The sequence below is a fragment of the Mobula hypostoma genome, chromosome 7 (assembly GCF_963921235.1).
Source record: "Mobula hypostoma chromosome 7, sMobHyp1.1, whole genome shotgun sequence".
In the NCBI taxonomy this organism is placed as follows: Eukaryota; Metazoa; Chordata; class Chondrichthyes; order Myliobatiformes; family Myliobatidae; genus Mobula; species Mobula hypostoma.
The window spans coordinates 133,629,888-133,651,690 of record NC_086103.1 but is presented as its reverse complement, the minus strand read 5'-3'; the positions used below and the strand labels follow the sequence as shown (position 1 = coordinate 133,651,690).

The 21,803-nt window shown below is 43.0% G+C and overlaps 1 protein-coding gene across 1 annotated transcript; it reads left to right on the top strand.

The window, feature by feature from the left end:
* The first annotated feature begins 6,572 nt into the window (after window positions 1-6,572).
* On the top strand, window positions 6,573-11,910 carry dph3 (diphthamide biosynthesis 3). The gene is made up of 3 exons (XM_063052859.1): window positions 6,573-6,871; window positions 9,283-9,357; window positions 10,844-11,910. Exons 1-3 carry the CDS (start codon window positions 6,764-6,766, stop codon window positions 10,910-10,912), a joined length of 252 nt encoding a protein of 83 aa, XP_062908929.1. The 5' UTR covers window positions 6,573-6,763; the 3' UTR covers window positions 10,913-11,910.
* The last annotated feature ends 9,893 nt before the right edge of the window (window positions 11,911-21,803 follow it).

The following is a 21,803-nucleotide window of genomic DNA, read 5'->3' as shown; positions in this document are numbered from 1 at the left end:
TGACCCTGAATGAGGATCTTTCTAGCAGGACTGACATTATTAGCTGTTATTGATTTGGTGAATGCTTTCTTCTGCATCCCTGTTGCTGAGCGGTTCCAAGATCAGTTTGCCTTTACATGGAATAGCCTTCAACACACCTTTACAGGGCTTCCACGGGGAAATGTCCATAGACCTACTATTTGCCATAGTGAGGTGGCACAGGATTTGCATGAATGTGTCCTATCATTAAAGTAGCTCACTCTATAGTTGATGTGCTACTGTGGGGATCCTCTAAAGAGGAGGTTTCTGACACCCTTAATACTTCGATTGATCATATGCAATTGAGGGAATGGGAAATTAACTCTGATAAAATACAGGGCCCAGCTATGGCTGTTCATTTTCTGGGAACAGAATAAGACAATTCCTGATGTCATAAATAAGATCCTAGACATAGTTCCCCTTATGACCAAACAAGAACCCAATCTTTGTTGGCCTACTGGGATACCTGTGGCACCATGTACCCCATTTGTCCAAGTTCTTTCAACTTCTGTACGCTGTGACCAGAAAGAAATTTAGTTTTGTGTGGGGTCCTGAGCAACAGTCAGCTTTTAAGGCTGTAAAGGAGGCCATCGCTGTGGCCTTACCCATCTCCTCATCGAGAGGGCCTCCCCTTTGAACTGCAAGTTTCTTTTAAAGATGTTGTGGCTGTCTGGAGCCTGTGGCAGCAGTAAGGAGGAAGGAAAATGTCTCTGGGTTTCTGTTACCCAAAGCTTCCCGATGCTGCCACCTGATACACTGCATACACTGATACTTGCAACACTGGGCGTCATAGGAAGTCATTCCTGCCTGTGGCCATGAAACTTTACAACTCCTCCCTTGGAGGGTCAGACACCCTGAGCCAAAAGGCTGGTCCTGGACTTATTTCCTGGCATAATTTACATATTACTATTTAATTATTTATGATTTTATTACTATTTAATTATTTATGGTGCAACTGTAACGAAAACCAATTTCCCTCGGGATCAATAAAGTATGACTATGACTATGACTATTTGAGAAACAACCTCTTGTCTGCTACTGGGCTTTGATGGAGACTGAAACACAGATGAGAGATCCTTAGCATTGCAAATGCAAATGTCCTGAGCACACATTGATAAAATCATATTAATCGGCTGCAACAATAGGCCTTACTCATAAATTAAATGAAAATTGATTTTAAAATCCTAATAACTTTCTGCAGGGGCACAATTGAGAGCATCCTGGCTGGCTGCATCACTGCCTGTTATGGGAACTGTACTTCCGTCAACAGACATCCCACCCTGCAAAAACTCATTTCAGGGAGGTAGCACCACCACCCCCGCCCCCTACAACCCCATGTTCCCCCCGCCCCCCGGGTCAACCTCCAAGGGTGTATGTATACAGGACATTTGATTATGAAAGAACACGACAATTTATTTGATCACATATTGAAACTATATATATATATATATATATATATGTATATATATATATCTATATATATATATATCTATATCTATATCTATCTATCTATATATATATATATATATATATATATATATATATTCCTTGTTGAGTTTTTGTTGGCAGCATTTCTTTTGATGAGCAGGCATAGTTTTTGGCTATTTCTGAATCAGGAAACATTTTCCTGATTAGCTTTCCTGTGTGCTTACACACCTGGAATGGCAGGTTATGCTCAACGATGAAAGATGTAAAGTACACCTCAGCTCTCGTGACCTTCTGTGTCAGACTTTGGTTTTCTGCTGAAAAGAACTGTGAGATACTTGAGCAGCTTTCCCTGTCCTTAGCCTCCCTAATATGTTGTGGTCCCTAAAAGAAATAAAAGCAAAAGGTGTATCCTTATTATATTGTCTTCTGCAGAAAATGTGACATTAAAATATGTACTTATATTATCATGGAGTCATTTTTTTATTCTATTACAACTTTAAGAAAGTCTACAGGGAGTTTGGCCTCATCACGTAGGACATCAATAGAGTAGCTCCTTAGCAGCTAGCCAGCTAGTTTAAATAACATTAGCCATGCTGATGAACAAATGCCACCTGTTAAACACACCTCAACATGTCTTTTACTTTACAGTCATTTAACCCACCATGGGCAATAGAAAAGTCACTGTTGCAAACAGTGCAGCGAGCAACACCGTCATTATTTTTGACCCCTATTAGGCTGGGGTACACTTTAGTGTAGTCTGGGCTGAAGTATGTTTTATATTTTCTCTTTTTGGAACACTCTGCCATGGCGCTGCAGGGCACTAAACTGACTGATGGACAATGAAGGAGAGAGGGAGGTCGACTGTAAAGCCCGCCCACAGAGAAAACTGATGGGTCTACTTAGCACAAAGAGAGACCAATCAGGATGCTCTCTCTGTCACTCTCTCGCTACGTCTGTCACTTGCTCTGTCTGTCTGTCTCTCTCTCTCTCCCCCTCTCGCTTGCTCTCAAAAAAATCGATTTCTGGCATATTGTATATAATTTGCGGGCATCAGGGAGCCGCTACTAATATGCAGGAGACTCCTGGAACTTCCGGGAGAGGTGGGATGTCTGCCTCAATCGCAGGACTCTGCAGAGAGTGGTGCGGACAGCCCAGTGCATCTGTACATTTGAACTTCCCACTATTCAGGACATTTACAAAGTGTGTAAAAAGGGCCCAAAGGATCATTGGGAACCCGAGTCACCCCAACTACAAACTGTTCCAGCTGCTATCATCTGGGAAATGGTACCACAGAATAAAAGCCAGGAGCAACAGGCTCCTGGACAGCTTCTTCCACCAGGCCAACAGACTGCTTAGTTCACACTGATACAACTGTATTGCTATGCTTTATTGACTGTCCTGTTGTACTTACTATTTATTACAAATTACTGTAAATTGCACATTGCACATTTAGATGGAGAGGTAAGGTAAAGATTTTTACTCCTCGTGTATGTGAAGGATGCAAGTAATAAAGTCAATTCAATTCAATTCAGGTGGATGTCCAGTCCCTATATACCTCCATCCCCCACCAGGAAGGTCTCAAAGCTCTCCGCTTCTTTTTGGATTCCAGACCTAACCAGTTGCCCTCTACCACCACTCTGCTCTGTCTAGTGGAATTAGTCCTTACTCTTAATAATTTCTCCTTTGGCTCCTCCCACTTCCTCCAAACTAAAGGTGTAGCCATGGGCACCCGTATGGGTCCCAGCTATGCCTGCTTTTTTGATGGCTTTGTGGAACAATCCATGTTCCAAGCCTGTACTGGTATCTGTCCCCCACTTTTCCTTCGCTACATCGACGACTGCATTGGTGCTGCTTCCTGCACGCATGCAGAACTCGTTGACTTTATTAACTTTGCCTCCAGCTTTCAACCTGCCCTCAAGTTTACCTGGTCCATTTCCGACACCTCCCTCCCCTTTCTTGATCTTTCTGTCTCTATCTATGGAGACAGCTTATCTACTGATGTCTACTATAAGCATACGGACTCTCACAGCTACCTGGAATATTCCTCTTCCCACCCTGTCTCTTGCAAAAATGCCATCCCCTTTTCGCAATTCCTCCGTCTCCGCCGCATCTGCTCTCAGGATGAGGCTTTTTATTCCAGGACGAAGGAGATGTCCTTCTTTTTTAAAGAAAGGGGCTTCCCTTCCTCCACCATCAACCCTGCTCTTAAACGCATCTCTCCCATTTCAAGCACACTTACTCTCACCCCATCCTCCCGCCACCCCACTAGGAATAGGGTTCCCCTTGTCCTCACCAACCACCCCTCCGGGTCCAACATATAATTCTCCGTAACTTCCACCACCTCCAACGGGATCCCACCACTAAGCACATCTATCCCTCCCCCCCCCGCTTCCTGCAGGGATCGCTCCCTATGCGACTCCCTTGACCATTTGTTCCCCGCCTCCCCCCATCGCTTCCCACTGATCTCCCTCCCGGCACTTATCCTTGTAAGCGGAACAAGTGCTACACATGCCCTTACACTTCCTCCCTCACCACCATTCAGGGCCCCAGATAGTCCTTCCAGGTGAGGCGACACTTCACCTGCGAGACGGCTGGGGTGATATACTGCGTCCGGTGCTCCCGATGTCGCCTTCTATATATTAGTGAGACCCGACGCAGACTGGGAGACCGTTTCGCCGAACACCTACGCTCTGTCTGCCAAAGAAAGCAAGATCTCCCAGTGGCCACACGTTTTAATTCCACGTCCCATTCCCATTCTGATATGCCTATCGACGGCCTCCTCTACTGTCAAGATGAAGCCACACTCAGGTTGGAGGAACAACACTGTATATTCCGACTGGGTAGCCTCCAACCTGATGGCATGAACATTGACTTCTCTAATTTCTGTTAATGCCCCACCTCCCCTTCGTACCCCATCCCTTATTTATTTATTTATTATTATTTTTTCTCTCTCTGCCCCTCTCATTATTACTCCTTGCCCAACTTCTGATCTCCCCTCCCCCTTTCTTTCTCCCTAGGCTTCCTGTCCCATGATCATCTCCCTTCTCCAGCCTTGTATCCCTTTTGCCTATCACCTGTCCAGCTGTTAGCTCCATCCCTCCCCCTCCTGTCTTCCCCTATCATTTTGAATCTCCCCCTTCCCCTCCCACTCCCACTTTCAAATCTCTTACTATCTCTTCTTTCAGTTAGTCCTGACGAAGGGTCTTGGCCCAAAATGTTGACTGTAACTCTTCCTATAGATGCTGCCCGGCCTGCTGCGTTCACCAGCATTTTTTTGTGTGTGTTGCTTGACTTTCCAACATCTGCAGATTTCCTGGTGTTTGCAATTCAGGTGTATTTGTCTTTGGTGGAAATGCTATGAGCAGCTGGGCTTCAGGCCTTTTCTGTTTATATTTCAAATGTACAGCATTTTCAATTTTTATTTTGTATTCCCACGGTATAGGTAAGGTCTGTAAACCTTTGTGTCAAGGGTTTCGTGTCCCAAGTCCAGTACCGCTGGGGTTCAATAACTCTAGGTCAAGGCAACACTTCACCTGTGAGTCGGCTGGGGTGATATACTGCGTCCGGTGCTCCCGATGTGGCCTTTTATATATTGGCGAGACCCGACGCAGACTGGGAGACTGCTTTACTGAACACCTACGCTCCGTCCGCCAGAGAAAGCAGGATCTCCCAGTGGCCACACATTTTAATTCCACATCCCATTCCCATTCTGATATGTCTATCCACGGCCTCCTCTGCTGTAAAGATGAAGCCACACTCAGGTTGGCGGAACAACACCTTATATTCCGTCTGGGTAGCCTCCAACCTGATGGCATGAACATCGACTTCTCTAACTTCTGCTAATGCCCCACCTCCCCCTCGTACCCCATCTGTTACTTATTTTTATGCACACATTCTTTCTCTCACTCTCCTTTTTCTCCCTCTGTCCCTCTGAATATACCTCTTGCCCATCCTCTGGGTCCCCCCCCCTTGTCTTTCTTCCTGGACCTCCTGTCCCATGATCCTCTCGTATCCCCTTTTGCCAATCACCTGTCCAGCTCTTGGCTCTATCCCTCCCCCTCCTGTCTTCTCCTATCATTTTGGATCTCCCCCTCCCCCTCCAACTTTCAAATTCCTTACTCACTCTTCCTTCAGTTAGTCCTGACAAAGGGTCTCGGCCTGAAACGTCGACTGCACCTCTTCCTACAGATGCTGCCTGGCCTGCTGCGTTCACCAGCAACTTTGATGTGTGTTGCTTGAATTTTCAGCATCTGCAGAATTCCTGTTGTTTGTGGTCAAATTCAAAGGAGTTTTTTTTGATCTACCGAAATGCTCTTGTGATTAAGCACAAAATGCGCTTTAAATATACTAAAAATCCCAACCAACAATGTACTCCCTTTTGCTGAAATGAAATATTAGCATCCCCGCATTGAAACTATTACTTTAACCATATGTTGCATGAATTTCCATTTTTCCATTACCACTGCCTTATTTTGACGTTATTTTCCCGAAATATCATGTGCTCTTTTTCCCACCCGTGTGCATGATTAGCAGCATATTTTTAATCAAAGTTATGCAGCTACTGGCCGAACTGCCCAGCATTTTTAAAAAATATTAAATGCAGCGTTAATTCTTTTTAAGGACTCGCAAGCGTTATCAATGCAATATTAAACCACTTCCTACCCGTCCCTCTGGTTCAGATGCCACACTACGCTTCCTCCACTGTCAAAATTCTACAATTATTTTTGTTACTTGCAATCGAATCTTTCTCTTAATACTATCAAGCATTTTTTTCGTAGCCTGTTTTGCTGCTCAGTGATAGCACCACCACTAATTCAAAGCACCGCACATTCGGGACAGGAGATTTTGTAAATGTTGGAAATCTTCTGCAACACATAAATTGCTGGAGGATCTTAGCAGAACTAGTCGCTTTTAGGAAGGGGAATAAATAGTCGACGTTCAGGATGAAGGGTCTCGACCCGAAACAGCGACTGTCTATTCCCCTCCACAAATACGATCAGACCTGCCCCGGGATTCCCGGTCCCAGGTAGGGAATTGTATCGTCTGCGCATGCGTGTGACCGGATGCCCCAATTGAACGACGATTGCGCATGCGGGTGACCGGATGCCTCCATTGAACGACGAATGCGCATGCGTGACGTTAGTGCGCTGCGCTAGCCGGTGGAAGCGTGTGGTCGAGGATCGCTCTGTGTTAGAGAGTGGAAAGCCGCGAGGGAGAGTTAAACTGAGAACGGCGAGGCCGAGGCTGGTCGGGTGTGGGGGACACGCTAACTGGAAAGTTGTACGGTTGTTTCGAAGCTGAGTCGAACTGGGCCGCCATGTCGGTGTTTCATGATGAGGTGGAGATCGAGGATTTCGAGTTCGATGAGGAGACGGAGAGCTATTATTACCCGTGTCCGTGCGGGGACAAGTTCGTCATTAGTAAGGTACTATTCAAATAGGAGGGTCGTAAATCATGAGATGGGGGGAATAGGGTTAGGCCATGCTGCCATCAGGTAGCGATTGAACCCATTACCGCATCTCTGCCCTGAACCTCTTACCAATTAAGAAGCTATCATCCTCCGCTTGAAAAATGACTCGACATCCACAGCCCTCTGTGATAATACATTCTACAGATTTACCATCATCTGCTGAAAAAAAATCCTCATCTCAGTTTTGAGGGGATGTCCCTTTGGATTCCTACTGATGGAACCATTCACACTATATCCAGTCTATCCAAGCCTTTCAGTATACTGTAGGTTTCAGTGAGATAATCCCTCTTGTACCTCTGAACTCTATTGAGTACAGGCCCAGAGATAGCAAAGGCTACTCATAATTTCCTCCCCCTCCCTTCCCCTATCCCTATGTCTCTCTGCCCCCTCCCCCAGTTGCCTACCTCCTCCCTCTTGGTTCCGCCTCCTTCTACTACCCATTGTGTTTTCCCCTATTCTTTCTTCACCTTTCCTGCCTATCACCTCCCTGCCTCCCTTCCCCCACCCCTTTATCTTTCCCCTTACTGGTTTTTCTCCTGGAACCTACCAGCCTTCTCCTTCCCACCCTCCCCCCACCTTCTTTAAAGGCCTCTGCCCCCTCCCTCTTCAGTCCTGACGAAGGGTTCCGGCCGGAAACGTCGATCGATCTTTTCCACTGATGCTGCCCGACCTGCTGAGTTCCTCCAGTGTGTTGTGAGTGTTACTCATAAGTCAAGCTTTCATTCTTGTAAACCGCTGGACCCTCTCTGTCACCAGAACGTCTTTTCTTAGATACATGACCCAAAATTGCTTATAATATTCCAACTGTGGTCTGACCAATTCCTTGTAAAGCCTCAGCAGTATATTCTTCATTTTGTGTTCCATTCCTCTGGAAATGAATGCTGACATTGCCTTTGCCTCCTTTAGACCATAAGACAAAGGAGCAGAAGTCAGCCATTCGGCCTATCGAGTCTGCTCCACCATTTTATCATAAACTGATCCATTCTCCCATTTAGTCCCACTCCCCTGCCTTCTCACCATAACCTTTGATGCCCCCGGCTACTCAGATACCTATCAATCTCTGCCTTAAATACACCCAATGACTTGGCCTCCACTGCTGCCCATGGGAATAAATTCCATAGGTTCACCACCCTCTGGCTAAAAAAATTTCTTCACATCTCTGTTCTGAATGGGTGCCCCTCAATCCTTAATTCATGCCCTCTGGGACTAGACTCCCCCATCATGGGAAGTAACTTTGCCACATCCAGTTTGTCCATGCCTTTCAACATTCGAAATGTTTCTATGAGGTCCCCCCTCATTCTTCTAAACTCCAAGGAATACAGCCCAAGAGTGGACAAACATTCCTCATATGTTAACCCTCTCATTCCCGGAATCATTCTAGTGAATCTTCTCTGTATCCTCTCCAACGTCAGCACATCCTTTCTTAAATAAGGAGCCCAAAACTGTCCACAGTACTCCAAGTGAGGTCTTACCAGTGCCTTATAGAGCCTCAACATCACACCCCTGCTCCTATACTCTATTCCTCTAGAAATGAATGCCAACATTAAAATTTCCCTTCTTCACCACCAACTCAACCTGGAGGTTAACCTTAAGGGTATCCTGCACGAGGACTCCCAAGTCCTGTTGCATCTCAGAACTTTGAATTCTCTCCCCATTTAAATAATAGTCTGCCCATTTATTTATTCTGCCAAAGTACATAACCATACTCTTTCCAACATTGAATTTCATTTGCCACTACTTTGCCCATTCTTCCAATCTATCCAAGTCTCTCTGCAGACTCTCTGTTTCCTCAGCACTACTGGCTGAGTGCCAACCCAATTTGTAAGTTAATGTTAAGACATTCCTGAGCCAGGACTCCCGCACTGCTTTGCATCTCTGATATCTGAATTCTTTCCCATTTAGGAAGTAGTCTATCCTTTTTTTCTTTTAACCAAATTGCATAACCACACATTAGCATTCCAGGTCTACTGCAGACTGCTACCTCTACAGTACTACTTGGTAGATGAATTAAAAATGTAGAGTTGTGAGAAAAATTGAGCTTACACATTTGATAGATATTACTTAATGGTGCAAGTGGTTATGTTCTAGCATGATTAAATAACCAGAGCTTGAAAAGTGCAATACCCTAATAGTTTAAAATGTTGAAGGAAATTTAAAGTGAGGAAACAGGAGGAATTTGAAAACAATGAGAATTTGTAAGGAGATGTAGCTTACATTTTGTGTACTCCTTTCCTTCCCTCAACTTTCCTGTGTCTTGAACACTGTTAAGAAATATAGTCTGAAATAGAATTGGGGTTTTTCAGGTCATTTCAAGAACTTGATCAAGGTTAGTTGATCATTGTTGCTTAACAAGTGGTATTTTGCAGGAAGATCTGGAAAATGGAGAAGAAGTTGCAACATGTCCAAGTTGTTCTTTGATTATCAGAGTCATTTATGATAAAGTAAGTTGACATTTATTAATTGCCAGAGCTCTATCTTTGATAAAAAGAATTTGTAATTGGCTCACTCTATTTGCATAGTAGACACAGATGTAACCCTATTAATTTGTTTAAAATGTTTCAATAATTAGCACAGGAAGATGATGCAACAAATAAAACGATCAGAAACTTGTTTGATATGTTCAGCGATGCTTCAGAAGCTGTGTATGATTTAGTAAATGCAGTCATGATGTACTTTGTCCAAGCTTCATTGGAGCATTACTTAAATCCACTTGCTTACACAGGGTACACAGATAAGTGCATACTTACATTGTGTGACAGTCTTTTGCCATCAATAGATTAAGTATTTGCATACATTTTGAAAATAATAACCTATATTTCACAGTTCAATTTTATTCAACAGTATCAGGCAAAAACTTTCTAACAACTTCCAGCAAACTCAAATTATTTTGCTAGGTAGACTTCCTCTTAATTTATTATTTGGGTGACATGGTTGTGTAGTGGTTAGCACAATGAATTACAGTATCAGTGATTCAGGTTCACTTCCTTCTGCTATCTGTAAGAACTTGTAAGGAGCTTCGCCCTTTGACTGTGAGGGTTTCCTCCGGGAGCTCCAATTTCCTCCCACAGTCCAAAAACCTACCAGTTTGGTAGGTTCATTGGTCATTGTAAATTGTCCTGTGATTAGACTGGGGTTAAATCAGGGGTTACTGAAAAGCGACTCAAAGGGCCGGAATGGGCTTACCTGGCGCTGTATCTCAATAAATAAATACATTTGACCCATTACAATTCCCGTACATCTCGTGTCACTATTTCATTTGACATCTAATTATGTTCCCATCTGGACAATCAAAGACCTTACTTCTTGTATACTTTTTTCCTTCCTTGACTTTTCTGTGTTTTAAACATTGTTAAGAAACATAGTTTGAAGTAGAATTAGGGTTTTTCAGGTCATTTCCAGAACCTGATAGCAGTAGCAAAGGAAGTTTAGTTGATTGTTATAAATTCCCTGGTATGGTTGGGTGGCAGGAGAATATGGTGATTGGGGAATGTTGTAGAGATACAAGAAGGAAAATAGGATTATTGTCGGGTCCGTGAAGGGCGCTGAAATGTGCTGAACCTGTTTCTGGGCTGTATGGTTCTATGACATCTATAAGATGCGTTGAGATTTTCTGAAGCTGTGAAACATGCTATATAAATGCAGCCACCTCAATGTCATTTTCCTTGCCGTGTCTTGAGAAACTCAAGTGAGCTTTGTTCCTATGATATTCATCTACTGTCTTCTGAAATTCTCATTACGTGTAGATTTCTTGTTTTCCAGCAACTGATTTTAATTCCAGTTCTGCTTTTCTGAATTAAAAAAAAATGTAATAAATAGGATGGAGATTGCATAAAATGTAAAATAAATTCTGATAACCTCTGCCAAATTCATCGTTTGTTGTAATGATATAAATTTGAATTGCTTTGTTCTTTAATGTACTTTCTCTAGGATCAGTTCATGTCTGGAGAATTAGTGGAAACAGTGACCACGGATAAATTGGAGAAATTGAAATGCTGATTTTGAAGAGGCTGTAGTTGGCTATGCTTTTTAAAGGACTGGCCATTGGATTATGAATCAAGATATACATGAAAATGAATTACATTAGTCACATGCAGGAATTGACTGGATTCATGTATGCATTTGCTATGCAAATTACACAATGACACTTCATACAATGTATATTGCATAACAGTTTTATAATATGATTCTTTGGAAGTTTACACTTTTGAGCTGGGGTGAAACACAAAGGAAACACTAGGTCAATAAATTTATGACTGGGGCTTTCCCAGTGAAAACTGGAAACAATGGTTTGGTTCTTGTTTCTGAATATCATTTTAGTTTTGTCAAGATGCTGAATAAAGTTTTTAAAGTTAAAGGTGTACTTCTAGAGATTATCACTGTTATTTTATACAGGAAGACAAAATAAACCCTTTGACTTGCTTTGGCTGAAGCGAGTTCAGCAATAAATTATTGCTGCTGGATGTGTTCATAAAATGTGCAATTATATTTATTTTAAAGAATTTGCTTTTGTGGAAAGTTAAAATGCAGACATGAAGTAGTTGGTAATGATTTATTCAATAATGCTTGATATATGCACAAATCTTTAAATTGTTTATTGAAACTTTAAAGAAGAATTTGGTGGTATAATATTTGTTGCTGTTGCATTGGCCTTGTTGGTTCCTGAACTGACTTCAAATTATAAAACGCCTGTATAAAAGACCTACTGCCCATAAATCTCTACTTCGAAGAAAATGTTCACAGCAATCATGCACAAGAATAAAATTAATTCTTTTGGCTGCTGTCTCTGATTTTTTATATTTAAACTTTGATTGTTTTATGAATTTACACTTACCCTGATTTTTTAAAGTCAATATTTAGAGTATATTACTATAGGTAATTGTGGCAAGCTGTACTGATTAAAAGTGAAAACGGCATTGGGCAAATACTGCTTGGAAGCAGACTTCGAATGTGTTTATTACATGAATTTTTAAAGATTGTTTTATGCAATATTTTAATAAAAGAAGCTCACTTATTAGTATGAGTTGGGTTTTTCTAGAGAGTGGCACCAGTCAGTCATAGAAGAACACTGACCCTGCTGTAAAATTGTGTTGGGGAAAATTCAGAGTTTAATTTGTCCTTGATTTCACTCGTCAGTCTCATATTGTTCCCCTCCTGTGAGTGCAGGGGATGCAGCAATGATTTATCAAGCTAATTCTTGGAATGGCAGGACTGACAAATGAATGGTGATTGGCTCGATTAGACATGTATTCATTAGAGAATAGAAGAAAATCCTGGAGCCACTGGAATAATCTATAGCAAGGCTATACACAGTGGTGAGAGTCCAGACTTGGAGGTTACAACTTTAAGGTATGGGGCAAGTGATTTGTACTAAGAAGAGATTTTTTTTTCCAGTCTGTATCTAGCCTGTGGGGTAGTGGGGTGGTGGGAATCAACTGCAGAAGGTACCTGAGGCCAAATCATTAAATATGTTCCAGAAGAGTAAGGTACATATGTTCCAGTAGAGTAAGGTACATACAGTTATTGCTAAAGGCATCAGGAGATTTGGGGTTGGGGTGTGGAGGAAGGAATAGAGTATTGTATTTGGATGATCAGCCATGACTAAATTAAATGGTGGAATAGACTCTTAAGGGGCTAGATGATGTCTTACACTATAATATTATTTTTTGTTTTTCTCAGCTGATCTTGTATTTATTTACTTGACTCAATACTGTTAAGCATAGAACAGTACAGCACAGTCAAGGCCATTTGGCTCATTATGATGGACCAACTTTTTAACCTACTCTAGCTACAATCTGGCCCCTCCCATATAGCCCTGAATTTTTCCTCATCCATGTGCTAATCTAAGAGTCCTTCATGTGTCTACCTCCACCACCACCCCTCACAGTACATTCCTGTTATGCACCAGCAGCAATAGATATGAAGTTGAGACGGGTTTTTAAAAATAAACTACAAAATTTACTCTACTCAAAAACATAGAAAAGTAAACAAATGACTATCTAAAACAGAAGTTAACAGTGTTATGTGCCTATAGTTATCAAATAGTCGAACTTAGAGACAATTCTTAACAGATCTTACGAAAAAACACAGTGATAGTTTAAAGAGTCCACAAGTGCTTTATGAAATATGTGTGAGGAGAGACTTCCCGAACCAGCGATGAAGAAAAGAACAACCTGTTGATGCAGATCCCAGCCGAGAAATGCCTTGTCCGAAGAGATCACGAAGAACAAGATTTCTCACAGTAACTGACCTTTCGCTGGAGATGGTCACCACACAACACCCGAGACCATGAAGGAGTTAGCCAAAAGTGTGTGCCACAATACCAGTATGGACCATGCCAAATGTCCCAGTCAGGTTCAAGGCACAAAGAACGCCGTTGATTTCTACCCAACTCTGGGTTCGTACGAAGCTGGCAATTCTCTCCCTGTGACTCCCCAACAAAACAACTACTCAACGAACTGCGGTCTCTCCTTTTATACTGGTTGGAATATGCAATCACGTGACATCACATCATCCCACTGTCACGACAATTACATCATGCCAATATCACGAGACAATTACATCATGCTCACGCGATACTCACAGGACAGGTAATATTCTGCACATCCACCACTCCGTTTTAAAAAAAAACCTACCTTGGTCGTTAACCATTTCTGCCCTTGGAAAAAGATGAAAGGTGTTCACACTATCTGGAACTATACACTTCCATAGAGTCTCTTATTTTCCAAAGAAAAAAGCCCTAGCTTACTTAACCTATCCTCACCTGACATGCTCTCTAATCCAGACAGCATCCTTATAAACCTCGTGCACACTCTAAAGCTTCCACATCTTTCTTCTAATGAGGTGACCAGAACTGACAATCCAAATATGGTCTAGCGAGTTTTATAGAGCTGCAACGTTACATCATGGCTCTTGAACTCAATTCCTGCTTTATGAAGGCCAACACACCATATCCCCCCTTAATCGTTTTATTAACTTGCATGGTAACTTTGAGGAATCTGTGGGTATGGATCCTAGACCCCTCCGTTCCTCCATGTTGCTAAGAATCCTGTCATTAATCAGGTATTCTGCCTTCAAGCTTGATTTTGCAAAAGTGTATCACTTCACACTATACCAGATTGATCACCGTCTGCCACCTCACAGCCAGGCCTGTATCCTACCAATATCCTGTTGTAACCTGCAGCAATGTTCTATACTATCTCCAAGACCACTAAACTTCGTTGCATCTGCAAATTTACTAACCCTCTCTTGCAGTTCCTCAGCCAAGTCATTTGTGAAAATACAAGCAGGGGTCCCAGAACAGAACCCTGCGAAATACCACTGGTCACTGACCTGCGGGCAGAATATCCTTCATCAACTGCTGTCCCCTGCCTTTTGTGGCAAGCTAATTCTGAATCCACACAGCCATGTTTCTCAGGGTCCCATGCCTCCAGATTTTCTAAATTAGCCTACCATGGGGAACTTTGCTGAACGTCTTGCTAAAATTTATATATACCACATCCTATGCTCTACCTTCATTGAATTGTCACTTTCTCAAAGATTTAGAGTATTTTTATTATCAAAGAGTGTATGCAGTTTGCAACCTTGAGATTTGTCTATCCACAAACAGTCATGAAACAAAGAAACACTGTGGAACCAGTTCAAAGAAAGTATCCCCTTACCTGCCCATCACCTTTTTCTGGTGTTCCTTCCCTTTTCTTCCATGGTCTTCTACCAACGTGTATCAAATTCCCCCTTGTCCAGCCTTTTATCTTTTTCACCTATCAACTTCCCAGGTCTTTACTTCACCCTCCCCCCTCTTCTGGTTTCTCCTATCACCTACCACCTTGTACTTCTTCCTCCCCTCCCCCCACCTTCTTGCTCTGACTTCTCATCCTTTTTTCCAGTCCTGATGAAGGGATTCAGCCTAAAATGTTGTCTGTTTACTCTTCCGTAGATGCTGTCTGGCCTGCTAAATTCCTCCAGCATTGTGTGTGTGTTGCTTGTCTTTCCAGCATCTGCAGATTTTTTCATCTTTGTGCTACTACTACACTGCAAAGTTCCTTCCAGGGATGCCCACCTTGAAGATGTTCCAATCTTCACTTCGATGGGATTTCAGTGAAACCCTCTTTCACTGTTCCCCGCCTGTGATCTCTGCTGCCCTCTGACGCTTTGACCATGTACTCACCCTAACCTGCTGCCATAGCCACGTATCCTTCCTGGAAACATGTCTTCACCACCATCTTGTGCAACAAGGCTTCCAGATCAGTAAGCTTCTCAATTTGGACCCTCTGAGGACCTGAGGTACTCGCATTCTATTGACTGATTCTCCCGGTGCGTTCTATGTGCCACACTTCCACCATGAGGAAGTGCCTGGTGTCCATATCCCAGTCTCTTCCACAACTCCAGGATTCTCTGTCCACTGCCTGCAATGGACCCCGTCCAATATTTTATCCTCTGTCGGATTCACGCTTTCAGTTGCCGGCTGCAGCCACGGATGTCCCCAGACAGCAATCCCTGCTGCTGACCTCAACAGTAGTAGCAACCCTGAGCAGATTCAGAACCCATCTACCACCATCAATGTGGATTCCAATGACCCTAGTCACCTTCAAAGTGCCTATTGCACAATCTCCTACTCTGACTCCACCCTGGACCCTGACTGACAGTACCTTCAGGACAGGTCTTTATGTGCTGCTGCAAGAACCCCAGTCTCCCCTTCCCCCCCTTCCCCAACCATCACTCTGTCATCCCAAGTCTCTTTGGTCCTCGGATACTCCATCTTCCTCTCATCCCACCTTCCCTGAACACCCCAACCCTCCCTCTCCTCAGACTCTACTAATCCTCTTCCCCTCTCCGATCCCAGCTCTGATCTGTGCCGGGTCTTCACAATTCCCTCAGGTATTCCCCACTCTGAGGCAAAACGTTCTGTCCTCAATAAGTTCCTCACCTTTGTCCCCCCTGCGCCCACACCTCTGTGAGTACCAAGCCATCATGATGCTGAGCTCTTCTGCTGCCTCTGTCTCTGTGCCCACTTCTTTGGCAAGTACTCTCCAGCCTGAACTGATGACCTCTTCTCCCATCTTCAACCCTCCTCCTCTTTATGGACACCCCACTCTTGTCTTCTATCTGCTCTGGATCTTTTCATTGCTAACTGCCGATGAGACAGCAACCATTTCGATTTCACCACTCCTCTCTCCAATTCTAACCTCACTCCTTCCAAACGTACTGCTCTCCTCTCTCTCTCTCCACTAATCCTAACCTCACTATCAAACCCGCAGATATGGTGGGGGGATGCTGTAGTAGTCTGGCAGACTGACCTCTACCTTGCTGAGGCCAAGCGACAACTCTCAGACACCTCCTCTTACTTATCCGTTGAACGGACTACACTACCAGGCCTTTGTTACCCACACGATTACTGACCTTATTAACTCTGAGGATCTCTCATCCACTGCCACCAACCTCACAGTTCCCCTACCCTGCAACTCTCAATTCTATCTTCTACCTAAGATCCACAAACCTGCCTATACAGGTAGACCCATTGTTTCCGCTTATTCCTGCCCCTCTGAACTTATTTCTACATACCTCAACTCTGTTTTATTCCCCCTTGTTCAGTCCCTTCCGACCTACATCCGTGACACTTCACGTGCTCTGGATCTTTTCAATGACTCAAGTTCCCTGGCCCTGATCATCTCGTTTTCAACATGGCCGTTCAGTCCCTATACACCTCCATCCCCCATCATGAGGGCCTTAAAGCTCCCTGCTGCTCTCTCGATAACAGACTCAACCTATTCCCCTCTAGCACTGCTCTCCATCTGGCTGAACTGGTCCTCACTTTCAATAATTTCTCCTTCGGGTCTTCCCACTTCCTTCAAACCAAAGGTGTAGCCGTGGGCACTTGCATGGTTCCCAACTATGCCTGCCTTTTTGTCGGCTATGTAGAACAGTCAATGTTCCAAGCCTACAGCAGTATCACTCCCCAACTTTTCCTACGCTACATCAATGACTGCATTGATGTTGCTTCCTGCACCCTTGTGGAGCTCATCAAATTCATCAACTTTGCCTTCAACTTCCACCCTGCCCTCATATTTACCTGGTCCATTTCTGACACCTCCCTCCCCTTTCTCGATCTTTCTGTCACTATCTCTGAAGACAGTTTATCTACTGATTTCTTTTATAAACCCACTGATTCTCAGAGCTACCTGGACTAAACCTCTTCACACCCTGTCACTTGTAAAAATGTCATCCCCTTCTTTCAGTTCCCCTGTTTCTGCTGTATTGGCTCTTGGGGTGAGGTTTTTCATTCCAGAACTAATCAGATGTTCTCCTCCTTCAAAGAAAGAGGCTTTCCTTCTTCGACCATCAACACTGCCCTCACACGCATCTCTTCCATTTTGTGTACGTCTGCCCTCACCCATACACTCGCCACCCCACCAGGGATGGGGGTCCTCATGTCCTCACCTACAACCCCAATAGCCTCCATGTCTAGCACATAATTCTCCATAACTTCTGCCATTTCCAACGGGATCCCACCCACCAAGCACATCCTTCCCTCCCTCCCCTCCAATTTCCACTTTCTGCCGGAGTCACTCCTTACGTGACTCCCTTATCCATTCACCCCTACCCACTGATCTCCCTCTCATACTTAAACCTGCAAGAAGAACAAGTGCCATATCTACCGCTACACCTCCTACCTCACTCCTATTCAGGGCCCCAAACAGTCCTTCAAGGTGGGGCAACACTTCACCTGTGAGTCTGTTGGGGTCATCTATGTTATCCGATGCTCCTGTATATCGGTGAGACCTACATAAACTGGGAGACCATTGATTACCTACTGCCAAAAAAAGTGGGATCTCCTGGTGGCCACGCATTTCAAGTGGATTTCCTATTCCCATTCTAACATGTCAGTTCACGGCCTGCACTGCCACAATGAGAACACACCTAGGTTGGAGGTGCAACACCTTGTATTCTGTCTGGGTAGCCTTCAACCTGATGGCATGAACATTGATTTCTCGAACTTCTGGTAATTGTCCTTGTACCCCACCCCTTCACCATTCCCATTTCCCCCTCTCACCTCATCCCCTTAGATGCCCATCACCTCCCTCTGGTGCTCCTCCCCTTTCTTTCATGGACTTCTACCCTCTGCTATCAGGTTTCCCCTTCTCTCAGCCCTTTATCTCTTTCACATATCAACTTCTCAGCTCTTTACTTCACCCCCTCCCCCTCTCCCAGTTTCACCTATCACCTACTACCTTGTACTGCTTCTTCCCCTCCTCCCACCTTATTTCTCTAACCTCATCCTTTATTCCAGAGCTGATGAAGGGTCTCAGCCCAAAAGGTCATCTGTTCACTCTCTTCCATAGATGCTAGCTGGCCTGCTGAGTTCCTCCAGCATTTTGTGTGTGTTGTTTGGATATTCAGCATCTGCAGATTTTCTCCTCAAAACATCAAACATGCAACATGCAAAAAAGAACAAAATGTGCAAATGGCAAAATTAAGAGTGAAGAACACAGAATATAAAACATCAAACCACAACGTCATTGAAACAATCAGGTTTATAAGGTACAGCCTGCCCTTCATAATGCAATGCTGAATATGTCCAATCAGATTATGCTATAGACGCTCATTAATCTTGTCTCTTAAGTTTCCTCTCCAATAGTTTGTCCACCACTGACATAAGATTCACTGGTGTGTGTGTGTGTGTGTGTGTGTGTGTGTGTGTGTGTGTGTGTGTGTGTGTTTATTTATTTATTTATTTTTTAACAAAAGAATGGCATTTGCCATTGTGCAGTTCCCTGAGTACATCTTGTGTATTTAATATGAGTAATATTGTAAATATTATTTGATTAAGCATTCTTAGTATTTACATAATTCATTTCAGGTTATATGTAAAAGTATGTGTATGGGATACATCATTATGCCACCACATCATAAGTGAATGTGTCACTAAAGTAAAAAGGAAAGTTACATGAGTTATCCCTGGCTTTGTGTTTTTATTTCAATTAGTTTTATGTTTGGAGTTACAAAACATAACGGTGGTGATGAAGAAGTTTTAAACAAACCCAAGACAACTACCAAATTGTTGAAATGCAGCGAGAAGTTAAAGAGTTTTTTAAAAAATGCAACGAAGCATTTGAGTTAAAGCGTAGCACACACTTCTTCGAGAAGGGACAGAGACAGGATGAATTAAAGAAGAAAACAGAAAATGGATGAAAATCATGGGTTCATAAACAGTGAATAATCTTTAAAAAATCAGAGATGGTTAGCTACATCAGTAAGATAGACATGTTTGATTGCACAAGAGATAACTGGTTGATATATACCTACTCAATTGAGCAGTATTTTGAAACAAGTGCAAAGTGACTGCTAGTTTTGCTGAGTATAATAGGTGGAAAAGCATACAGTTTGTTTAGAAGTTTAACTGGCTCAAGCTAAACCAGATGAAATGAGCTTTGCTGATATCAAGAAAGTAATGCAGCAGCATTTAGAACTGAAACCATTGTTAATTGCGAACACCTTAAGTTTCTAAAGTAGAATCAAATTGAAGGGGAGTCCATTTCAGCATACGTGACTGAATTGAAGTAGCCTGAGCATTGTCAGTTCAATGATGGGCTTAATGATGAACTAAGAGTTTTTGTAGTTTGTGAATGCTTACAAGAAAACATTCAAAAGTGGCTCCTAACTGAAACACAACTCACATTTAAAAGAGCAGTTGAAAACACTATCAATGGAAACTGCAGCCGGAGTTGCAATTGAGCTGCAGTCAGGAATGAAAGTGAGGGTTAACAAAATTGCTATGTCTAATCTGCTAGGCCAAGCAAATTGTGTTAATGTTATGGCAGGGACTTACATACACCAGGTTTGAAGGTGAAAGCATAAAATACAACTAAGTAGGACACACACAAAGAGCATGACAGGCAGACAAAAATAAATGGTCTGCACAGGGAAGAGAAAAGAAATATAGTAATGTTGCAGTTTCAAAAGGAACACTAATCTGCATGCTGTTGAAAAATCTGACGATGAGAGTGATACAGGACTGCGTAGCCTTGAGATTTATAATGTGAAAACTAGCAATAGACAAGCGATATGGCTTACACCAGAAGTGAATGGCAAATTCATTAAAATGGAATTGGACAATGTTTCAGTTATTCTACAAAATGAGTTTGAATGGCAGTTAAAAGATATTGAACTGAAGACTGCAATACCCAACTAAGAACTTACACTGGCAAAAAGATCACTGCTGCAGGAATGACATTTCATGGGAGTAAAATACAACAACCAACAAGCCACATTAGGCTAGTATATGGTAAAAACAGGAGGGCCAGCATTGTGGGGATGTGAGTGATTGAGACAACTACAACTTGATTGGAGATCCATCCACAATTTGCATGCCACATCTCCTGCAATAGGGTCAACTGAAAGTGAATTAAGAGAGGTATTGGAAAATGCCACAGCAGTGTTCAAGAATGGCAATGGAATATTCAGACATATCAAGGGTAAAATGTCAGACACAAGTTTAGTAAAGCCCATCCAGCATCTTCTACCATCCATGATAAAGTAGTCAGTGAGCTAGATCGCTGGAAGCTGAAGGAATTATTTTCAAGTTTGAGTGGAGCCCATGGGCAACACCAGTGGTCCCAATAGCCTAGAAGAATGAGTCTGTCAGGATCTGTGGTGATTTTAAGGTCACCATTAAATCGGTGCTGAAAGTAGATCAATGCCCTCTGCCCAGGATAGAGGATATCTTTGCAGACCTTTTTGGAAGAAAACACTTCAGCAAAATGGACTTAGCTGAGGCCAACTTGCAGATGGAGATAGAAGAAGAGTCCAATGTATTTCTCACCACGAACACTCACAAAGAGCTTTATCACTACAATAGACATATTTTTGGAGTAGCATCTGCACCTGCACTCTGGCAGAAAGTTCTGGACCAGGTGCTGCAAGATCACCCAGGCACTCAAGTGTTACCTGGATGACATAATTGTTACAGCTAAACATGAAGTGGAACATCTCCACAATCTCGAGATAGTGTTAAAAAGATTAGAAGATTATAGGCTCAGAATGCGATGTAACAAGTGTGAATTCTTTAAACCAAGCATCACTTACTGTGGTCGCACCATTTGCACCCAAGAATTGCACAAGTGTGCTGAGAAAATTCAAACAGTGGTGTATGCCCCAAGACCCTGAGTTGCAACGCCTCAACATGTCACAGTTACAGTTCTTTTTAGAATTTGTCAATTACTACAACAGGTTCTTGCCAAACCTGGCTACTGTGCTCCACCCCCTGAACTCATTACTACAGATAGAGAAGAAATGGCAATGGACAAAGCAGTGTGAGGTGGCTTTCAAAAACCTGAAGGAAGTGGTGCTGTAAGTCATTGTTCTTACACACTATGATCCACATAGCCCAGTGAAGTTTGCCTATGATGTCTTGCTGTATGATATAGGTGCAGTCAACTCACATGTACTGAGTGATGTAAGTGAATGCCCGATAGCCTTTGCATCACATTCCCTGACCGCTGCAGAGAAATATTATGCACAGATTGACAGAGAGGCCTTTTGTCTTGTTTGGGGTGTACAATGTTTCAACTAGTACTTGTATAGGAGAGAGTTTATCCTCAATGCCGATCATCAACTACTGGTTTCCATTCTCAGTCCACGGGAGGGTGTTCCACTAACAGAAACAGCACAAATATTGAGATAGGCTCTGTTTCTTGGAGGACACGATTACAAGATTGAATTCAAACTAATCGTGGAAATGTAAATGTTCCGTTTACCCTTGGAAAAGGAAATACCTGACAATTTACAAAAGAGGTCACTCCATTTGACGCATTGTCCCTAATGCAAATCGAAAGTCTCCCTATTATTGCCAAGATGATCCAAAGGGAAATCAGAAAAGGCCCCACAATCTATG